The sequence below is a fragment of the Bacillus rossius genome, chromosome 16, assembly GCF_032445375.1.
Source record: "Bacillus rossius redtenbacheri isolate Brsri chromosome 16, Brsri_v3, whole genome shotgun sequence".
NCBI classification, from domain to species: Eukaryota; Metazoa; Arthropoda; class Insecta; order Phasmatodea; family Bacillidae; genus Bacillus; species Bacillus rossius.
Window position 1 is genome coordinate 21,827,045 of NC_086343.1, and position 19,376 is coordinate 21,846,420.

Sequence of the window (19,376 nt, forward strand, 5' to 3'; positions counted from 1 at the left end):
TTGTGCAGGTTGCTGTTCCTGTTGTGCAGGTTGCTGTTCCTGTTATGCAGGTTGCTGTTCCTGTTGTGCAGGTTGCTGTTCCTGTTGTGCAGGTTGCTGTTCCTGTTGTGCAGGTTGCTGTTCCTGTTGTGCAGGTTGGTGTTCCTGTTGTGCAAGTGGCTGTTCCTGTTGTGCAGGTTGCTGTTCCTGTCTGGCAAGTTGCTGTTACTGTTGTGCAGGTTGCTGTTCCTGTTGTGCAGGTTGCTGTTCCTGTTGTGCAGGTTGCTGTTCCTGTTGTGCAGGTTGCTGTTCCTGTTGTGCAGGTTGCTGTTCCTGTTGTGCAGGTTGCTGTTCCTGTTGTGCAGGTTGCTGTTCCTGTTGTGCAGGTTGCTGTTCCTGTTGTGCAGGTTGCTGTTCCTGTTGTGCAGGTTGCTGTTCCTGTTGTGCAGGTTGGTGTTCCTGTTGTGCAGGTTGGTGTTCCTGTTGTGCAGGTTGGTGTTCCTGTTGTGCAGGTTGGTGTTCCTGTTGTGCAAGTGGCTGTTCCTGTTGCAGGTTGCTGTTCCTGTTGTGCAGGTTGCTGTTCCTGTTGTGCAGGTTGCTGTTCCTGTTGTGCAGGTTGCTGTTCCTGTTGTGCAGGTTGCTGTTCCTGTTGTGCAGGTTGCTGTTCCTGTTGTGCAGGTTGGTGTTCCTGTTGTGCAAGTGGCTGTTCCTGTTGTGCAAGTGGCTGTTCCTGTTGTGCAAGTGGCTGTTCCTGTTGTGCGAGTGGCTGTTCCTGTTGTGCGAGTGGCTGTTCCTGTTGTGCGAGTGGCTGTTCCTGTTGTGAAAGTGGCTGTTCCTGTTGTGCAAGTGGCTGTTCCTGTTGTGCAAGTGGCTGTTCCTGTTGTGCAAGTGGCTGTTCCTGTTGTGCAAGTGGCTGTTCCTGTTGTGCAAGTGGCTGTTCCTGTTGTGCAAGTGGCTGTTCCTGTTGTGCAGGTTGCTGTTCCTGTTGTGCAGGTTGCTGTTCCTGTTGTGCAGGTTGCTGTTCCTGTTGTGCAGGTTGCTGTTCCTGTTGTGCAAGTGGCTGTTCCTGTTGTGCAAGTGGCTGTTCCTGTTGTGCAGGTTGCTGTTCCTGTTGTGCAGGTTGCTGTTCCTGTTGTGCAGGTTGCTGTTCCTGTTGTGCAGGTTGCTGTTCCTGTTGTGCAGGTTGCTGTTCCTGTTGTGCAGGTTGCTGTTCCTGTTGTGCAGGTTGCTGTTCCTGTTGTGCAGGTTGCTGTTCCTGTTGTGCAGGTTGCTGTTCCTGTTGTGCAGGTTGCTGTTCCTGTTGTGCAGGTTGCTGTTCCTGTTGTGCAAGTGGCTGTTCCTGTTGTGCAAGTGGCTGTTCCTGTTGTGCAAGTGGCTGTTCCTGTTGTGCAAGTGGCTGTTCCTGTTGTGCAAGTGGCTGTTCCTGTTGTGCAGGTTGCTGTTCCTGTTGTGCAGGTTGCTGTTCCTGTTGTACAGGTTGCTGTTCCTGTTGTGCAGGTTGCTGTTCCTGTTGTGCAGGTTGCTGTTCCTGTTGTGCAGGTTGCTGTTCCTGTTGTGCAGGTTGCTGTTCCTGTTGTGCAGGTTGCTGTTCCTGTTGTGCAGGTTGCTGTTCCTGTTGTGCAGGTTGCTGTTCCTGTTGTGCAGGTTGCTCTTCCTGTTGTGCAGGTTGCTGTTCCTGTTGTGTAGGTTGCTGTTCCTGCTGTGCAAGTGGCTGTTCCTGCTGTGCAAGTGGCTGTTCCTGTTGTGCAAGATGCTGCTCCTGTTGTGCAAGATGCTGCTCCAAGCACTGTACTTTAACCTTCGAGCTGAATTCTTGTTCCCGTCAGTCTTCTACTTCATTTACTCTTGTGCAGCAGCTATTTAGCTTCGCATCTCTTCTTGATGTCCTCCATCTCAGTCTTGCATAGCATTCTTCCTCTCTTCTTGGCAGTTATCAATTTTATTCTTCGTCTCTTCTTGGTTTCTCTCCATTTTATTATTTATCTCGGTCAAGAAAACCATTAAGTTTTTAAGTTCGTCGGCCGTCATATTTCGTGTCCACATGCACTACCGGTCTGTCACTACAATTACTGTCGTATGATTCAGTGTTATTTGACCTACAAGCTAACCTAAACTTCTAATGAAAACTAACACTAACTTCACCGCAACTCCACTCTAAGTACAGTTCCTAAAACTAATTTTCATACTAAAAATCTAAATTATATATATTTTAAAATTCTCTATTAACTATTCGTAAATTTTTTAATTAGGGCAATCCCTATTCTGACACCAAAATGTTACGAGTATAATTTAGGGAGACTGGGTTCATAAGGGATAGCCCGATTAAGTTTTATTACAGTTTTATTAATTACTAATATTTACTAATAAATTTTTGTACTTAAAAATGTCCGAACACCAATGTTTATTATCAAGTCCCTCAATATCTGTCAAGTTCCACAGTTCGCACTCCTCACTGGAGCTAGGCTCAACAGTGATTCGCACCTTACCTCACACATTTGCCACACGCAGTCTCACTCTCTCTATCCGGTAGCTTCGCGTCGCGCTTCTATCGAGGGGGGTCTCCCTCACCCTCTTCGCCTATGTCGCATTTCCTTTCGCTCGCGGAACCCTCCGAACCCCCGGAACTCCCGCGGAGGCCGGCGTCGCTGCTTACATACCTGGTGGCGCCCTTCTCGAACCGACGAGAGCAGCTGAGACGAGTCGCGTTCATCCTGGGCTGACCCGACGCCCGAAAAGTCTAGAAAGGCGGCGTTTATTCGTGCCACTCCGCGCGGTGGCCTCGGAAAACCCGCAGAATTCCCAGGCGGATTAAAGTATCAGTGAAAATATTCCGGGGCGGTACGTTGAGCGGGGAGTGGAGGGGTATGGTTGTAATCCGGCCGCGCACATGTGGCAGCCAGACTCTCTGGAAGAACAGCTCAGGTACCTGGCACGCGTTGCGGCTTTGCCTGTAGGAATATGTTAGGATTTCGTCCTGCAAATTGAATGTAATGATTCGATAGTCGACGTAGCTGTCCGGCAGCGGATTCTAGTGACGTGTGTGAAAACTACGTGTGATTAGCGTCTAGAAATGTAGTTTAAAACACAATTTCCGTATATTTACACGCTCGGCATTATTTTAAAGAATTATACGTTAATTTGGTGTCCTGGTTTCGTACTATGAATGTATTGGTAAACATGAGAACACATGAATTTGCTCGTTGCCGGGGTTAGGTGTTAAACATTTGTAAAGTTTTGCCCTAAACCCCGGCCAAACCAAACAACTTCCGCAACCCGCGACACAGTAAAACTCCTATATTGCCCCGTACCGCGAGTGCAGGTAAACCCAAAAAAATATTTAAACCCAAACTAATGGCAGGCTTAAAAAATACTAATAAGATTACGAACAGTGAGAGGAGGCAGCAAGTTAAAAAAGACGCAAAATGTATATTGCAAAATTTAATAATAATAATATATATATACCATAAAATCGTTTCATGACAAATCGGCGCATCCATCATAAAATACATACCCTATTACTACTTATTAAAAAATTGCTATATAATAAAACTAAATAAAAATACTTTTAACAATTCCCCCCAAAAAATTTAATTTAATCATATACTGCGGAGCTCCGTAAAATTAAAGGTAATTACCAAAAAAGGCATTAAGAATATATAAGAACATATTAATACAATAACAAATATAGATACGCACCGGGCGTAGCACAACTGTAAATACCAATTACCAGAATGAAATCTAGCAAAATATTGACCCACATTGGCATCCAAATCAATATATCAAAAATTTAGCTATATACATTTTATGGGTTAACAAGCGCTTCTCAGTTAAGTCATTTTCTAACGGTCGACGCCTTTTTTCTTCCAGGTCGGGCAGGGATTCGATGAACAGGCTGAACGTAAAATCCCAGTTTCAAAGTTGTTGGTCCGTTTATTTAATTCCCAAAAATCCACAAATTATAGTTTCGCACCAGGGGTCAAAGGGGTCAACGGGGCGGTGGCACAGCTGGCACTTACTTGCTTTTTTGACGTCGTGATGTCCGGTCACCAAATACACTCGTTTGCTCACGAGTGTTTTTAATGGCAAACCCTTGCCATAAGACGTTACCTTAGCTGCGGGTGATTGTACGGCTATGACGAATCCTTCGCCATACCGTCTTGGAGTCTTGGCGCACATAATTCATCCTTGGAAAATCTTCGCGACATTCACACACGCCTCACCAACCCCTCGCTTTTCATCGTATCAATGCGTTCAAAATTATATATATATGAACCCCGTTCATATTCAAAAATGAACACTCGTATTCAGACTTTCGACCGGCAAGTCACTTCGACGTAGAACCAGCACCATGGCCAACCCGCGTTTAACTCACGTCCACGCCCGCCCGGGCCTACCAGGCGACTGACCGTCGCCGTCTCCCCTGACGTCACACACTCAGCTGTTCACCACGCGCGCCGCCTAGCGCAGCGATCACCAAAGTATTCGGTATTGTCCTTGAACTTTCCAGACCAATTTAATAACTTAAAATCTTAAAATTAAAAGTAATAAGACTAAACAAGAATTACAATTTCCTTATTTAAAACAAAATATAACAAACTTAAATCCAAAATAACTCTTATTACCAGGGCAACTGAAAAGGTTAATAAAATAAGTTAACCATTTCTGCCAACCTAAACATTATCAAAGGTAGAGGCTGTAGCACACATGCTACACATTTTTGGCGAGTACTGAAAGACTCACTCATAATTATTATTTTTTTAAGCTATCGGGCTATGGTGAAAGTTGGTGCTCGGTAATTTCGCACTGCACCGGAGAACCCATCGAAATGGTGGGACTCCAGTTTCTCAAATGCCAGTCTTCCATGGCTACTGCACGAGGCAGTGCTAGCAAAAGAGAAGGCGGTAATGGCCCGATAAATATCTGTCCGCTAGCTCTCGCTAGCTCTCGCTCCTTCTCTCTCTTTCTCTCTCTCTCTCTCTCTCTCTCTCTCTCTCTCATCTCCCCCTACCCCACCCTTTCCCGCTCTCTCCAGGCATGTTGCAGCAAGTACGTAGGAGTAAAGTTGGAGGAAAAAGAGGGATTGGGAAAAGGGGTGGGGTTGAAAAATATTTCGCAAGCTTTTGTCAACAGCCCTTTTGGCAGTGTCACTGGTCATTAAACTATGTGATCAGTTCCGTAGCTGGGAGGGAATTTCCACAAAGAAAAGAGAACAACTCACACTTTATCCTATTGCAAAATTACATTTGAAGAATTTAATATTTAAAAATTCGCAGCCTTAAAAAATACTTTTGTATTTAAAAAACTGCGTTGTTGACTAATGTATGGTCTTTATAATAATACGAATTCACAGTAAGCCTATTAAAAAAAAAGTGCTGCAGAGCCCACTTATCTTGCAAGCCATTATGTGTAAGACTTCCAGATGTTTGACTTGGTTTCGGAAAGTTTTTTTACAATATGGTGTGTGTTATGATGTCATTAAAAGTGTATTTTCAACCAATATTCGCAGACCACTTTTGGCCACATGCTTGCACAAAAATTCAAGAGGTGCAAAATATTTTTTTTTAACGATACATTTCAGAGAGCGTCTAGACCCCCACATTAAATCCCTCCCCCTTTTGTTCTGCATTGGCCTGGGGCGATGAATTTCTCTAGGAGTCAACAGATAACGATGATGCTACTGAACGTAGGATAGTTTCAGATTAACTTCTTATTACTTGTTCCCACTGACATATTATGGAATAATGAAGCAATTATAAACTTGAAGCTGCCATCTTGGAAATTTTATACTAATAATAAATATGTACTTAACCCATGTTCAATGGTCTACATAAGAGGGGGGGGGGGGGGGACAGCGATCGCGTGTGTGGTTGAAGGGGCCCAACCCTTCCCTAAATTTTTACTATCGTAACTAACCGCTGGGCAAAATGAAATTTTCGAAAAAAAACCAGAGAGAGCTGAGTCTACCTCTTTTCATAGGGACATATAGAGTCATTATTGTTACCTTTCCCCCATTGTCACCGAAAACAATTTACAGTTTTAATTCATGTTTGGGACATGAACAAGTCACGCTATTAATAATCATCCGTCTAGGAAGCAAAACCTTTTCATTTAATTACTATTGTGACTAAGCCTCAAGGAATTTTACACGCCTGGATTCACACGATCCCGATAAAATTTTTTTTTCAATAAACACATTACCGTATTATGCGTGGAGACCGTAAAAATTTCATAGCTTCATTTCGCGATAGCCTAAAATTCACTCATGTATACCCTTTGTGATGCTTCTGTGATTATGGTCCGCGGTTTATCTAGTGTTGCTAAGTATTATGTAGGGTCAGGTTTTTGTCGCGAATAAATATGAACGCTTATTAGACTGAAATATGCTATTTCCGCCCCAGTGGTTTCTTCCTAATAATTGGCGGCTGTCTGCAAGATAAGGCATTAACCTAATTGACGAGCCACTCAGGACGCGTTTTCTTCCGTGCTGAATTACTGTGATTGATGTGCCAACGGTAGACATGTACCTAAACGGAACTCAGCCAATCACAAAAAACCAGACGACGCTACAGTGTTCTAACTCCCAGTTGGTCTCGAAATGTTTCCGTGAAAAATACCCGTAACTAGAAATGAGACATCATCAATCAAAGAAACACTGAATCAAAGGCAGACTTCTTACGACGTCATGCAAGCTGGTAGCTAATTAATATGGCGAGATTCGCTCGAGTGTTAATTAACCAGGTTTCAAAAGAAAAAAAATAGTGTTTTTTTAATATTGATAAAATTACTATAAAAAAAAAACTCCTTAATAAGTCTCGAAACCTGCTACGCATGCCTCTGCGAATAAGAAAATCGAAAGAAAAAAATGTGTAGTGCACACTTCTTTAAAGGAAGTTTTATAGGAAAACTTAGTAACTCTCACCGTGCACACCCATTAAGGATTATGTTCCGGCTCGAAACTTTATGACAGTTAACGAAAAAAAAAAGATTGAATAATGCCCTAAATATACGTATCAAGAATAATATGACACTTACGGGTGAATTTATAACGATAAGTCGATCAGAAGATGACAAACTCCTGCACTGTTTTTGAATTTTGTGAGTGAAACTTGCTAAGCACAAACTAGATTTAGATTAATTAGAATTTTTTGTAGTTAATGATGATTAAATTCATTCACACAAATTAAATAAAATAGTGAAAATCCAATGTAAGCATGGTTTCAAAGGCAAATATATCATTCAAATGGTTATTTTAAGCTAAAGTTAGATTGGGAAGGATAGTCATGAAACTGCCACCGTTAAATGCCTGTGATATCTCTACATCAAACTGTCGTTGTAGTGGACATATAGTGTATTATAAAGAAAATATTTCAGTAAGAGCTAACCTAACTAGAAGATATACCTATCTTCAGTTGACCATCTTTATCGTAATTTTAGATTTGTTATCAGGCCGATGTCACACTATGCGGTCGTAACGGGGCTGTAGCAAGTTTCTACTCAGTTTTTTTACATCTTCGCTTTGATAAATTTACTAAGTGCATTCTATGAAAAGCGATCGGAAGGATATTTAGTGACGAAACGCCGCGGAAATTTTAGTTGCAGGGACAGAAACGCATATAGTGTGACACCAATATTCCTCCTTTTAATTCACACACGAGCTTGTATTAAATATTTTTTACACCGATCGTTGCATTTTGCGACATAGTTTCCACCATTTATCTGAGCAATTAGGTCTAGGCGACGCTGGCTATATTTTATTTTTCTGTATTCAATTTCAGTTATACTACACTAAAAATTAAATCCAACTGAATTTTTGTTTTGAGTGCATGAATTAGGAGGCACAATGTGTAGAAACTTGTGAGGACAATATAATTTAAAATAATTTGCTGCCGTTTGGTAGTTCATTTATAATCTTCTACTCAATTAAAAAAATAGCCAAAGGTGTAATTTAAAATCTGTGCGTAAAATTGTAGCACTCAGTACTCTTCTATTTTTTTTAATGAAATACGTAAACTGCTCTTTGTACTATTTTAAACTGTGGATAAATTACTGGTTATCTGTTGGGATAAATATTTTGGATGGGATTGTCTATCCATGATCAACGAAAAATCATCTCTTTGAAATGTAATTCCCTGCGCAGTTATTCAATTAGTTAATTGTCCACTTCCTACCTTGCCTGCATGCTGCAGTTAATCAACTTACGTTACAGGTGCAATACGATACATTTCCCGTTAACAGAGTGAAACGCCAGCATCGAACACTTCGGGGCTTGACGAACGAAAATACGTTTCAGTATGGTCATGAATTCAACTCTGGGTATTCCAATCAACATTTAAATTACCTTGATATAAAATAGGATTCGGATGTATGTGTCTGATAGACGGCCAGGATTAAATTAAATCTATCAAACGTCTGGTTGTGCTGAACTTCTAGAATGGTTGGTGGTCTTTCTTTGCTTTATAATTTGTGTTAGAAGATATATTACGCCTACACTATATCAGAAGAATAAATACAAAGTTTAACTTTACTGAACTCATATAAAAACAATTTTGGTCATTGAAGGATTAATAATTAAATGTTCGTGGTAGTGCCTGAAAAATGTTAGTATCTTATAATACAATAAAAACACTTCACTGCAATAAAAACGTAATATTTGTTTTTCATTTGCATCCAATTTAACATTTAAAAATGAAGTCTTTTTGAATTAAAAAGAACTTACTATTTATGTTGCTTTTGTGTTATTTGTACTGTGCAATATAAATATCACACGATGCTAATATTAAATATCCTGGATTACTTGACGGTGGGATTACATTAAAATTAAGTTTGCAAATAATCTGTGGTTTTTAGTGAGCAAATGCAGTATTTTTAAGGAAATAATATATAAAACAAACGCTTTTGTAGCTATTTTAGCATAAAACAACCACCCCTAATTACGAACTTGAATTGCGAATAATGTACGAGGTCTGCTTGTCTTCCCTCACAAACCTCGGAAACTCGTGCGTGATAAAATCGGGTTCCATAACTTACGGGATGCCTGCAGTCGCACTTGGTAATTTTCTTTGCTGGATTATTTCGGCTTGGTCCCGGGTAGGTCTTGTCTACGATAAGCCCCCATTAGCGAAACCGCTTAATGAGTTTGAGCATGCGCTCATAAAGTGACATTCCTCTTGCCGCAAAGCCTCGCATAATAACCCAGGAGCAGCTTCTTGAAGAGAAGCCATGAATTAAAAACCAGACGTGCAATGAAAGGCAAAGAGCCCAGATCCTGAAAGGCAGAGAGCCCAGATCCTGAAAGGTGGAAGTGGCGGAGGAAATGTTACTACTTTTCTAAATTTTCCTCCCCGCACGAACATACTGCACTGTCGCTGCTATGAAACAAAATAGGTTGTAAAATTATTAAAATTACATAAGAAAAGCCCCTCTATAATAAACGAATACTAGAACTAAATATAATTCAATGAATTTTATTTTACGATTGCAAATATAATTTTTTTTTTTTTTTTTAATAAGTTGAGGTTAGCTTCAGATTTAAATATGTTTTGTTTCTAACATTTGGTTACAGCGATTTTTCCACCCCATTTTCCGTTCACGTTAGGATTCAAGTATTTCAGTAATCATTGTTTCCATAATATTAAATGCGATTTTTCAGGAAATTGGGAAACCACAGAAAATTTTGTTTCACGAGTAGGGGGCACTTGTAATAACCAGTGCCAGAGGTTTTTTTTGTCTGTGGACTGTCGTAGCTAAAGCCTAGGTGCATCAACAGCCGATGTGTCTCTCTCGTTGGTAATCTTTAATTACCGTGTTAACAATCCATCCCTTTAATGACTAGCGTGACACACACGTTGAATTATCTTTTCGCCAATTTCAGCGACGGTGACAAGGTTTAGAGACCCATTTAGAAAAGTACAAATTTTCACCGTCGCCTCACCCGGGACTCGAACCGACGACCCCTCGCACCGAAGGCCGGCGCGCAGCCGACTGCGCCACGGAGGTCGGTTGGGAAGCCTAAGATGTACATCAAGTTCTGCCCCTGCCCGAACACGCCCGAATATTCACCTTCGGCCAACCTCGGGTTTATTTATATATTTAATTATATTTCTCTGTTTATTTTAATGTAGCTATACTAACCTAACTAACGTGTTTTAAAGTGTTTTAATGTAGCTAACCTAACCGACCACTTTTAATATTTGAAATAATTTTTCCCGCGCAAAAATAAAACAAATACCGAAGGTTGGCCGAAGGTGAACTGTTCGGGTGTGATCGGGAATGGCAGAACTTTGATGTGCATCTTAGGTCTCCCGGTTGAGAACAGGGGGCAACTCGCGAGAGCCGCGGAGGACAGGGGCTCGCGGTCTCACGGAGTCTGGCGATCGGGAAACAAGGGCTGTTCGGAAGGCAGCCGCCCGGCCGAGAAGCCGGCCAGGACCTTGGAAACCGCGCCGTGGTCGGCTCCCGCCGACGGATCAACAGCTCTGCTGTACACTGCCAATTTATTGTTAATTTATACACTTCTTTAGGCGCGTTACGAAAAAAAGTTACGGAGTGAATTTTTAACGATGCGCGTACACCATGCAACGAAATTTTCACATGATGAAAAAAAAAAAGGCACATGCAAATAAAATTTATATAAATATATACATATATACATACATACATATGTATGTGTATATATATATATATATATATATATATATATATATATATATACACACACGTGTGCGTGTGTGTGCTTTTAAATCTTATACTTTAGTGATCGATATCGAATATTGGTCCATATCATTAAACATTTATTTATTGTGAACATTAGTGATAGAAATTGTCTATATTTTTTCAAGTGTATTTATACAAGCGAGAATAGGTTATACTACTTTAGGCGCGTTATGAAAAAAAATATATATATATGTGAGTGAATTTATTACGATGTGCGGGCACCATGCAACAAAATGTTCACAGTGGAAAAACAAAAGGTACAGAAAATAAAAATTCTATATGTGCTTTTGAATCATATACTGTAGTATCAACATCACCTTTCTTGTAGCATTACAAAAACCATTTCTTGGCTTGTTTTGCCCCACCAGCTCATTTCTCTCGGCTGCTTTTTGCCTCATTCGGTACCTACGACACTTATCTGCATTTTTAAATGCTTCGGATCGGGCGATTTCGCTTGTTTTCTTTCTTTTCTCCAACATAACCCGTTTTCGCTTGGGCATTTTACGATTAATGGCTCCAAAACTGAAGTTAGTAACTTTATAGTTATTCCACCTCCACTCAACTAGCACCAATCAGTGCTCACTCGCGAGAAACTTAAAGGTTCAACTCACGCAAATCGGTCCATTACTCTCTTAGTCACAGCTCGCCCTGACTTGAGTTCGACGCTCCCCACCAACGCTCATTACGTCATCACTGCAAATGTTAACCCGGTGAGTCTTGCGTAGCGACCACGAGAAAAGTCTGCCTTACAAATATACACTTCAACTCTGTAGCTTTCATAGTTTACGAGTTTCGAGCGGTGTCGAATTCTCATCCGACCCTAGATTTAAAATTATTATCTTTGAAAGATTTGTGCAATGGGAGTGCATGACTTGATGTAAGCTTTTGGACATACGCCATTGCTAAGCATTTAAAGACATTCAAATGCCTGTCAAAAATGACGAATATAGTAGTATTAACACATTCTGGGTTAAATACAGACTATTTTGTTTACTGTCTGGAGTCACAATTGCGTGTAAAATACTTAAAAAATTGTTACAAAACTTCCACACACTTGGTCGCCCGCTCATGTACCGCATGTGTTACACGTAACTGCTCACGGCTGTCTGCGATTGCTACAGAGACATGCACGGAGTATGTGTGTGCCGTCACTCAGTGGACAATGTCATTCAACCGTCTCCACACACAATAAGCTGCTCATTGTACGGCATTTACAATGCGTCGAACTACTCCCGTCAATATTGGGAATATGACCCATATATTTACGACATAATTTACTCCAAATGGTGATAGGAATAGGCTGACTGTGTGGCGGTAACTTCACATGAACGATCCTGTATATAAATATATGATAATTGTTTATTTATTCAAACTATAGCCCAGCAAACATATTTATGTTGAGTTTTACAGGGTGTTCACAATGATGCAAAAACATTAAATTTGGCAGTAATTCTTCATATAAATAAAACAATTTTAGCATTATTTTACGTGATTTATATTTTGAAATAAGGTCTTAGTTCATCTGTCGGCTCAAATAGTGGTTTTGTGTTTGTTTACGGAACGCCGAAAAGAAATATAATAAATACAGTGCGTGTGAGCAAGTGGAGTTATCTGGTCGCCTTTGGGTGAAAGCTAATGAACTACTGTGATCACTTTTAACCATGTAATTAACTACGGAAATTCAAAAGTTTTCGAGTTATAAAAAATGTTTTCTTTGTATTCAGAACAATTAAAATTGCATATCACATATGAGATTTTTTATTAAAATTCTGAAACAAAAAAAAACCCACCAAATTCGAACGATTGGTTGACAATTTTGAAAACCATATCATAAAATAAAGGGGACACGATATTATTAACACTTATTAAAAAAGAAGTACAGTTAGTGAAATGGGTAAAATATTAATTGCAACGAAATCTTAATTTCCTGTTTCACTGATGTATCATACCAGCTAGTTATACTTTGGTGCGTTCATTTTATTTGTTAATTGCTTTTAACATTTATAGATATTTCTAAAATCTAGTATACATGTATTAACTAATCGAAATTTTTATTAAATAGAAATCACACATACGTATGATGAAGTAGTTTGTAGGATTGAATAACTATGTACATTTGAAAATAACGAGAGCAAATAAGTCATAGCATCGGAACAGGGTGAGTCATTCGTTTAATAATCTGACAATGAAAATAAACGTCTGAAATTTCTTTCAATCCCCACCCTTTTTTTTGCTAGTTCCTCAGCCTTTCAAGTGGACAAAGGCGAAAATCCAAGAAAATAATAGGAGTGGCAAGAAGTGATTTTTCTCGTACTTGACACGAACAGCAACATCTTAAAACGGCTTTGTATTCTTTTAATTCACTCGTCATGCAAATTTAATTGAAAAGCTTTCCCATGGCCAAGACGAGAGTCCAAGTCGAAAACGTTAAGGGGAGTTTTTTCAAACAAAAGAAAAAGCAAGAAAGAAACACCTCAACTTCTATGAAAGCCGAGCCCCGGGGTGTTATGGAAGTGGAAATAATTTTTAATTGTTCTCAAGAATGCCATTTTTCTCTTTTAGTAACAAGCAATTGAACTTCTCAGTCAGGTTTTATTGTGTTCTCACAAAAGGTAAAGAAATACTGGGTTTATGTATGTATATATGGAATGTTCGATAATTATACATCTTTATTTCAACCTCTTACCAACAACCAGCATGGATCGTAATGTGAGGCTCAACAAATAATAGGTATTAAAAAAATTCAAGTCAACAAAACCTAAATCTAAGAAATGGTATCCTTCTAAAAACAAATAATCTTAACGACATATGAAACTCTGGTTTAGTAAGAGATAGGTACATACAGAAACAACGCTAAGGTAACTTTGGCTGGAAGGACACAGTGCGTTATTTCGTAATTTTTACTTATTTCGAAACGCTTGTGAACAGCATAGAGTGTTTCACCACAAGACACCAACCCGAGGTTACCCCTCCCCCCTTCAGAAAGCATGTATCCTAATGGGAGGCTGCAAAGGAGATAGCCCGAATTTTATTTTGTAAAATTTTAAATTTCGGAAGGCATATTTCAGTTTAATCAAATACTTGAATTCACGTGTCGAACGTTTCTTCCATAAAAATGTTTTCATTGGAAGTGCTAAAGTTCAGTATTTGGAACCACGTACTTTGTAAATATTCTAAGCTCATGCTCTGACCTATTTAATGTTATGTTGCACAATTTCATCCTCTATTACACCGAAGTGTTTTTCATGGAGCTAATCTTGTCCAGGATCTCCCCCCCCCCCCCCCCGTTACACACGCTATCTCGGCCCGTGTCACCGAATGTTATCTTTGTAAAAGGATTTCAATGGCTTTTCCCCGTAAGGAATTTTCCGTTTTTTTCGGGTTGAAAAAACCTCATGTGTAATTCCAGAATATGGGATATCTTGGCCCCGAATCTCATCCAACTCGGTTCGGTAGTAACGACGTGATACGGTAACGGAGTGGTTTTTAACTTCGACCCAAATTCGTTCCCGGAACAGCTCCTAGCATAAACAGGACACGACAGTCAATGTTAGTTTAGGCATAGTGCCTTACGGATTATCTGAACAACGTAGCATTTTCCCGCATAGTAAGGATACACCCTTTAATCAAGTATTATTTAGTTTCGAGGCTTCATTCAAGAACGGAAAAATCCGCGAAAGAATAAATTCCAATTACTTCGACGCTAACACAACCTCGTGTACCAACAAATAACTACTTTTTCGGAAGTCATTTGTTTGGAGTTACAAATTTTTGACTCCATATGTTCAGGGAATTACTTTTTTTACACGTTATAGTTAATCATTTGACATTAAGAGAGAAACTGTGAAGGACGTAGACAGCAGATGGCTGGCTAAGCAGCAGACTATATTTTTTACTGGAAGGTAGCAACACAAACCCCTCAAAACCAACATTCTCAGTAAACTGCACTCAGCTTTAAAATGAGAAAATATTTAAATAAGAACGCTTGGATGAAGGAAACATCCTTATTATTTTTTAAAAAAAGTCTGAATGGTTGTGTACTTTTTATCTTTTAGTAACTAAAAATATCTAGACAATTCCCGGTTGTAATTATGAGATTAGAAATAATTGGGAACATACTTGTGAATGAATATACGAACAAAAAAATATATTAGGCTCGTTATGATGAGCGTTCAACCGTTTTTTCACAACTGAATTTGTGGAAATAATAATCTGATACTAGATATTAGTCATTTCAAATAATTTCATGGACACAGATAATGCTTGTTTTTCATTTGTAGTCATATAAAAACCTCAAAACTGAAAAAAAAAGTTGGACACATAAACACACGCAGAAAAAGTTGATGCCAAATGTCACAGTCTGGGCAGCACACTGAAATCCATGGAAAGCATTTAGTCAGGAGAAAAATTTTTTTCAAACGGTCAAAGTAGGCTGACAACGTCGAACAGTTCCGTCTTTTCCAAAAGGGGCACATGTGGTACGATCCCATGGCCACCGGCTTGAAGGGCCCCAAAATTCCGGAATAAACCATTATCATTAACGTTAAGTCCAATCATCAAAACATGAATCACTTCACTAACAATTTTTATTTATATAAAGCTAACCACCGTAACCAATAAAGGCACTAAATAGAAGTAGGTACATACTGATGTTCTTTTTACTTACTGAACTGGCCCCAACTCTGTACAACTAAGGGCCCCTGTATGGTCTAATACGGTCCCGACAACGAGACAGACACACAAAGAACAGCGAGTACAGAAAAAAAAAACCTTTGCACAACACAGCCATGCGAACACAGTGATTTTTTTTAAATAAACTGAAATATTAATGTAAAATTACAGATATTTGTAAATTTGCACATTTACGTGAAAACACATTTATAACTACAAAATGGTTTTCGCAGTAATAATAGGTTCAAATTTTTTCCCGGGAATTAATGCTTCGTGTTGTGCCAGTACATCCATTAGTTAAAGTTATTTGTAAACCGTTCCCTGATTAGGTTTCCAGTATTAACTGTGCACATAAATAAGCATAATAAAACAAAAAAGTCCAATCATGAATATTATTTATTTCCAATGGTTTAAAATTATGCATAAATATTTCCTAAGAAATAATCAGTACCTACTACCTCGAAAAACGCATTTAATAAATTCAAAAAATAACCACAGCTATGTGTTGTACAAATTTACAATATCATTGTTGTAGTAGTACAAACTATTTCTTGGCAACTGGTTTCTAAAGGAGTCTTTTGAAAAAGTAGATAAAATATCTTCCTTTGTGGTTAGCAAATATTAATTGTAATTTCCATCTCTAAACAGAGTTACTTCCATAAGAAACAGTATTTTTAAATTATTTCCACAATGGAAACACTACGCTTGAGCCAATGTTTTTGGGCTATGATCAACATGGCGCAGACAATCAGCTCCACCATAAAGTGGCTTCATGCAGTGTCCCTGAAGTAATGCATGGATGACCACTCCATGCCTATTTCATAAAACTTGACGCGTACTACATACACGTCAATTATGTGAATTTGGATAAATCTGGGAATGTGTTACACCAAGTTCGTGATTTTACAATCAATACAAGTACTCCAAACACGACAGGGATTTTTTTTTTTAAATTTCCAAACCTAAACCAAGTTGTTACAGTTTAAACGGCTCTGAAACACTCATACAATGATTAATCTCAACACTGAGATCAGGTTTTCATTCAATTGTCTGAGAACTCGTTATCTCATTTCTATTTCTTTCATCAAAATCATTACCGTTCTTAACAATGCGAAAAATAGTTCACAAAGTTACATACAAATATATTATAATAATTATGGTTACTTATGGAGGTTTTCCAGTAATTTATGTTAAAAACTATACATACACGTATTTTAAAAATTTCAACAGTGACATGCATTTGTTTCATAAATCATTATGTAGGGTTAATATTTGAAATTTTTTTTTCGATATTTACCCGACAGCCCAGAAGTTGCATGAAACAAGTGTCTGTAAAATTTTCATAAGTATCTTCATAATTGTAGGGATAATTTTGTAAACTTGTCGCATGTCACTCGCTTGATTAAAAAAAAAAGAGGCCCAAGAGCGAGATAAACTTATCGAAGTTGTTAAGGCCGGTGTACGTTGACATCAACATGCAGTTTCGTAATTTAACTTTACGATTTCGATACGATCAGCTGTAGGTCACACAGCATTTACTTTTGTGACATAAAGTTAAAAATATCGCCTTTTCTTGGCTTCTGGGTGTAGGCCTGTCAGGTAATTGTCTTGCGACGTTTCGGCAGTCATTGCAGCTGCCATCATCAGGTAGTCAGACTTAGTCTACCTAATTATGGCAGCTGCAATGACTGCCGAAACGTCGCAAGACAATTACCTGACACAGCCTACACACAGAAGCCTAGAAAATGCATACAATGGCCGTGAAAGCATGCGATCTTTGTTGAAAATATCGTTACATGGAAGTTGATCCTACTTCTGCATAATGCAAAGGAAACAAAGCTTTATAGCAAATCAAAACAGATTTAAGTTTTTGAATTTTATTTCGTGCATTAATTTAAATATTTACCGATTTACACAGGTACTCGCGTCAAAGGAATAACGTGTTTAAATTTTGTCCTTACAAAAACATGTATGTTTTCATGATGAAAAAAAAATATCAAATTAGTAAATTAAATTCATAACAATACCAACAAACAGGGGAAAAATTAGGCGTACATTATGTGAAATTAATGGATATACAGCGAGATCATTTATGCCGAAGTCATGATGTAAATGTATCAAGTGTTTACACATACAGGATGCATTTTAGAAATTCACACTCAAATGATCTACAACACGCATTATTACAAATTTCGCCAATTATCCATAAGCACTACACACATGGCTTGCCAACCTCAAAGTCAAATGAGTTTACGATCCACATAAATATTTTAAACAAAGTAAACGTAAAGTTCACAAAACTAGCCTTTTTTTGAAAAAAAAAATTCATTGTGATCCTATTTTTACAAAAAATTATAAACCTTAATGAATGGCATTGATATATTTGTTCTGCAACCAAATACTTAAAGTTTTCTTCTGGTGGCCAAGTGGGCTTTCAAGTGGCCAACTAGGCTATTTAACTTTCTTGGTAACCTAGAGTGTAATGATTGGATTTCCCGCAGTGTACACACATTTTAATTTGGACTTTGATTGTAACCCAAGTCATATTCGTTTCAGTATTGTAGTTGTGATAGTCTAATATGATTATAAAAAAACCTGTAAACACAGTATATTTGTGCACTTAATATGAGTAGCAGTTGTATCGATGCAGATACTAAAAAATAATCTGTTACTTCGAGAAAAAAATGCATATGCTGATGACAGATGAAGCATAATATTTTGCAAATACACAATCACTTAGTATCAATGTAATACACATATATACAAACATATGTTTTTAGTTTTGCATACGAATATGAATATGTATTTTTATCTCAGCAGTTCCTTCCTGTGTTTGTTTTGCATATAATCTTATAGATTTAGAAGTCCTGCCCAAGTTTTAGTCTTACGCCACATTTAAAATAAAATAAAGCTGAAATCAAACTTTACTAATATTGGTAATACCCCAATTATTATTTATGTTTAGAAAACTATAAACAAAGTAAATTCAAAGTCCTCAATTTAAATAGCCAACTTTATATCAAGAATAAAGTGCCAGCATTGTATTATCAATATTTTCGAGTAAATCACCTACGTGGCCGGAGTCTTTTACCGCTACTTCTTGGCTTTGGGTTCGAGGTCACGTTGTCCGTGGAATTGATGGTGTGTAACCGTGCGTTTCGGCATGCCTTGTTGCAACCATCTTCAAAAGGGCGATTAACAACCAAATGTCTGGTGTTACTGCGGAGTCCATTCACAGCCAAGCTGTGACTGATCACCGTGGGTGAGTATGAATGGAGGGGTTCAAGATTGAAGATGGCTGCAACCACTAAAGTCCCAAACGTCACGCACGCCTTAATTGTTATAGACTATTTGGGATTTTTTTTTTTAAATAAAATGACTTCTAGTGTGATTGGATACGATATTGTGAGGTGTTTCAACTTTCAGAGGAGACCGGCATCTACTCACCGGTGGGCAGCGTCAGCACCAGGAGGGTGGACGCGAGCAGACCGAAGGCAGGCGCGGTCCTGGGATCCATTCCTCAGCGGAGCGGCGGGCCCTTCACGGTCCCCCCGACTTGGCCGTCATGGCAGCGGCCGCCGCGGAGCAGCACCACCAGCAGGTGGTCGGCGACGACGAGGCAGCAGCGGGCGGCAGCGACTCGCCGTCGGGGGCGACGGGCGTCCCTCTCTCGGGAGGGGCGAGCCCAGGAAGCAGACTGGCCGGGGCCCGGGCTGCTGCGCTCGGTGCGCCGGGTGCGCGCGCAGCCCGGTGGAGGGGAGAGTGAGGGGCGAGTGAGGAGGTGGCCCGCGGAAGGGGAGGAAGGACCGAGGGGAGGGGCGCGGGGCGAGTGAGGAGGAAGGAGGGAGAGCGGGCGCGGGGCAAGTGAGGAGGAGACCTGCAGAAGGAGAGGAAGGAGGAAGAGCGGGCGCGGGGGCAAGTGAGGTTGGCCCGCGGAAGGGGAGGAAGGAGTGAGGAGCGCTCTCCTGGCGAGTGAGGGGCGGCGCGGAGGAAACTGCACCGAGAGAGGGGTA

At 39.5% G+C, this 19,376-nt stretch overlaps 1 protein-coding gene across 1 annotated transcript in view; it reads right to left on the reverse strand.

The window, feature by feature from the left end:
- Window positions 1–19,062, reverse strand: part of LOC134540199 (neuronal acetylcholine receptor subunit alpha-7-like) — a 134,025-nt gene extending 114,963 nt beyond the window's left edge. The window contains exon 1 of the mRNA XM_063382774.1: window positions 18,811–19,062. Within this exon, the coding sequence (XP_063238844.1) occupies window positions 18,811–18,880 (70 nt within the window). The 5' untranslated portion in view covers window positions 18,881–19,062. The remainder of the gene's footprint in view (window positions 1–18,810) is intronic.
- Between the last annotated feature and the right edge of the window lie 314 nt (window positions 19,063–19,376).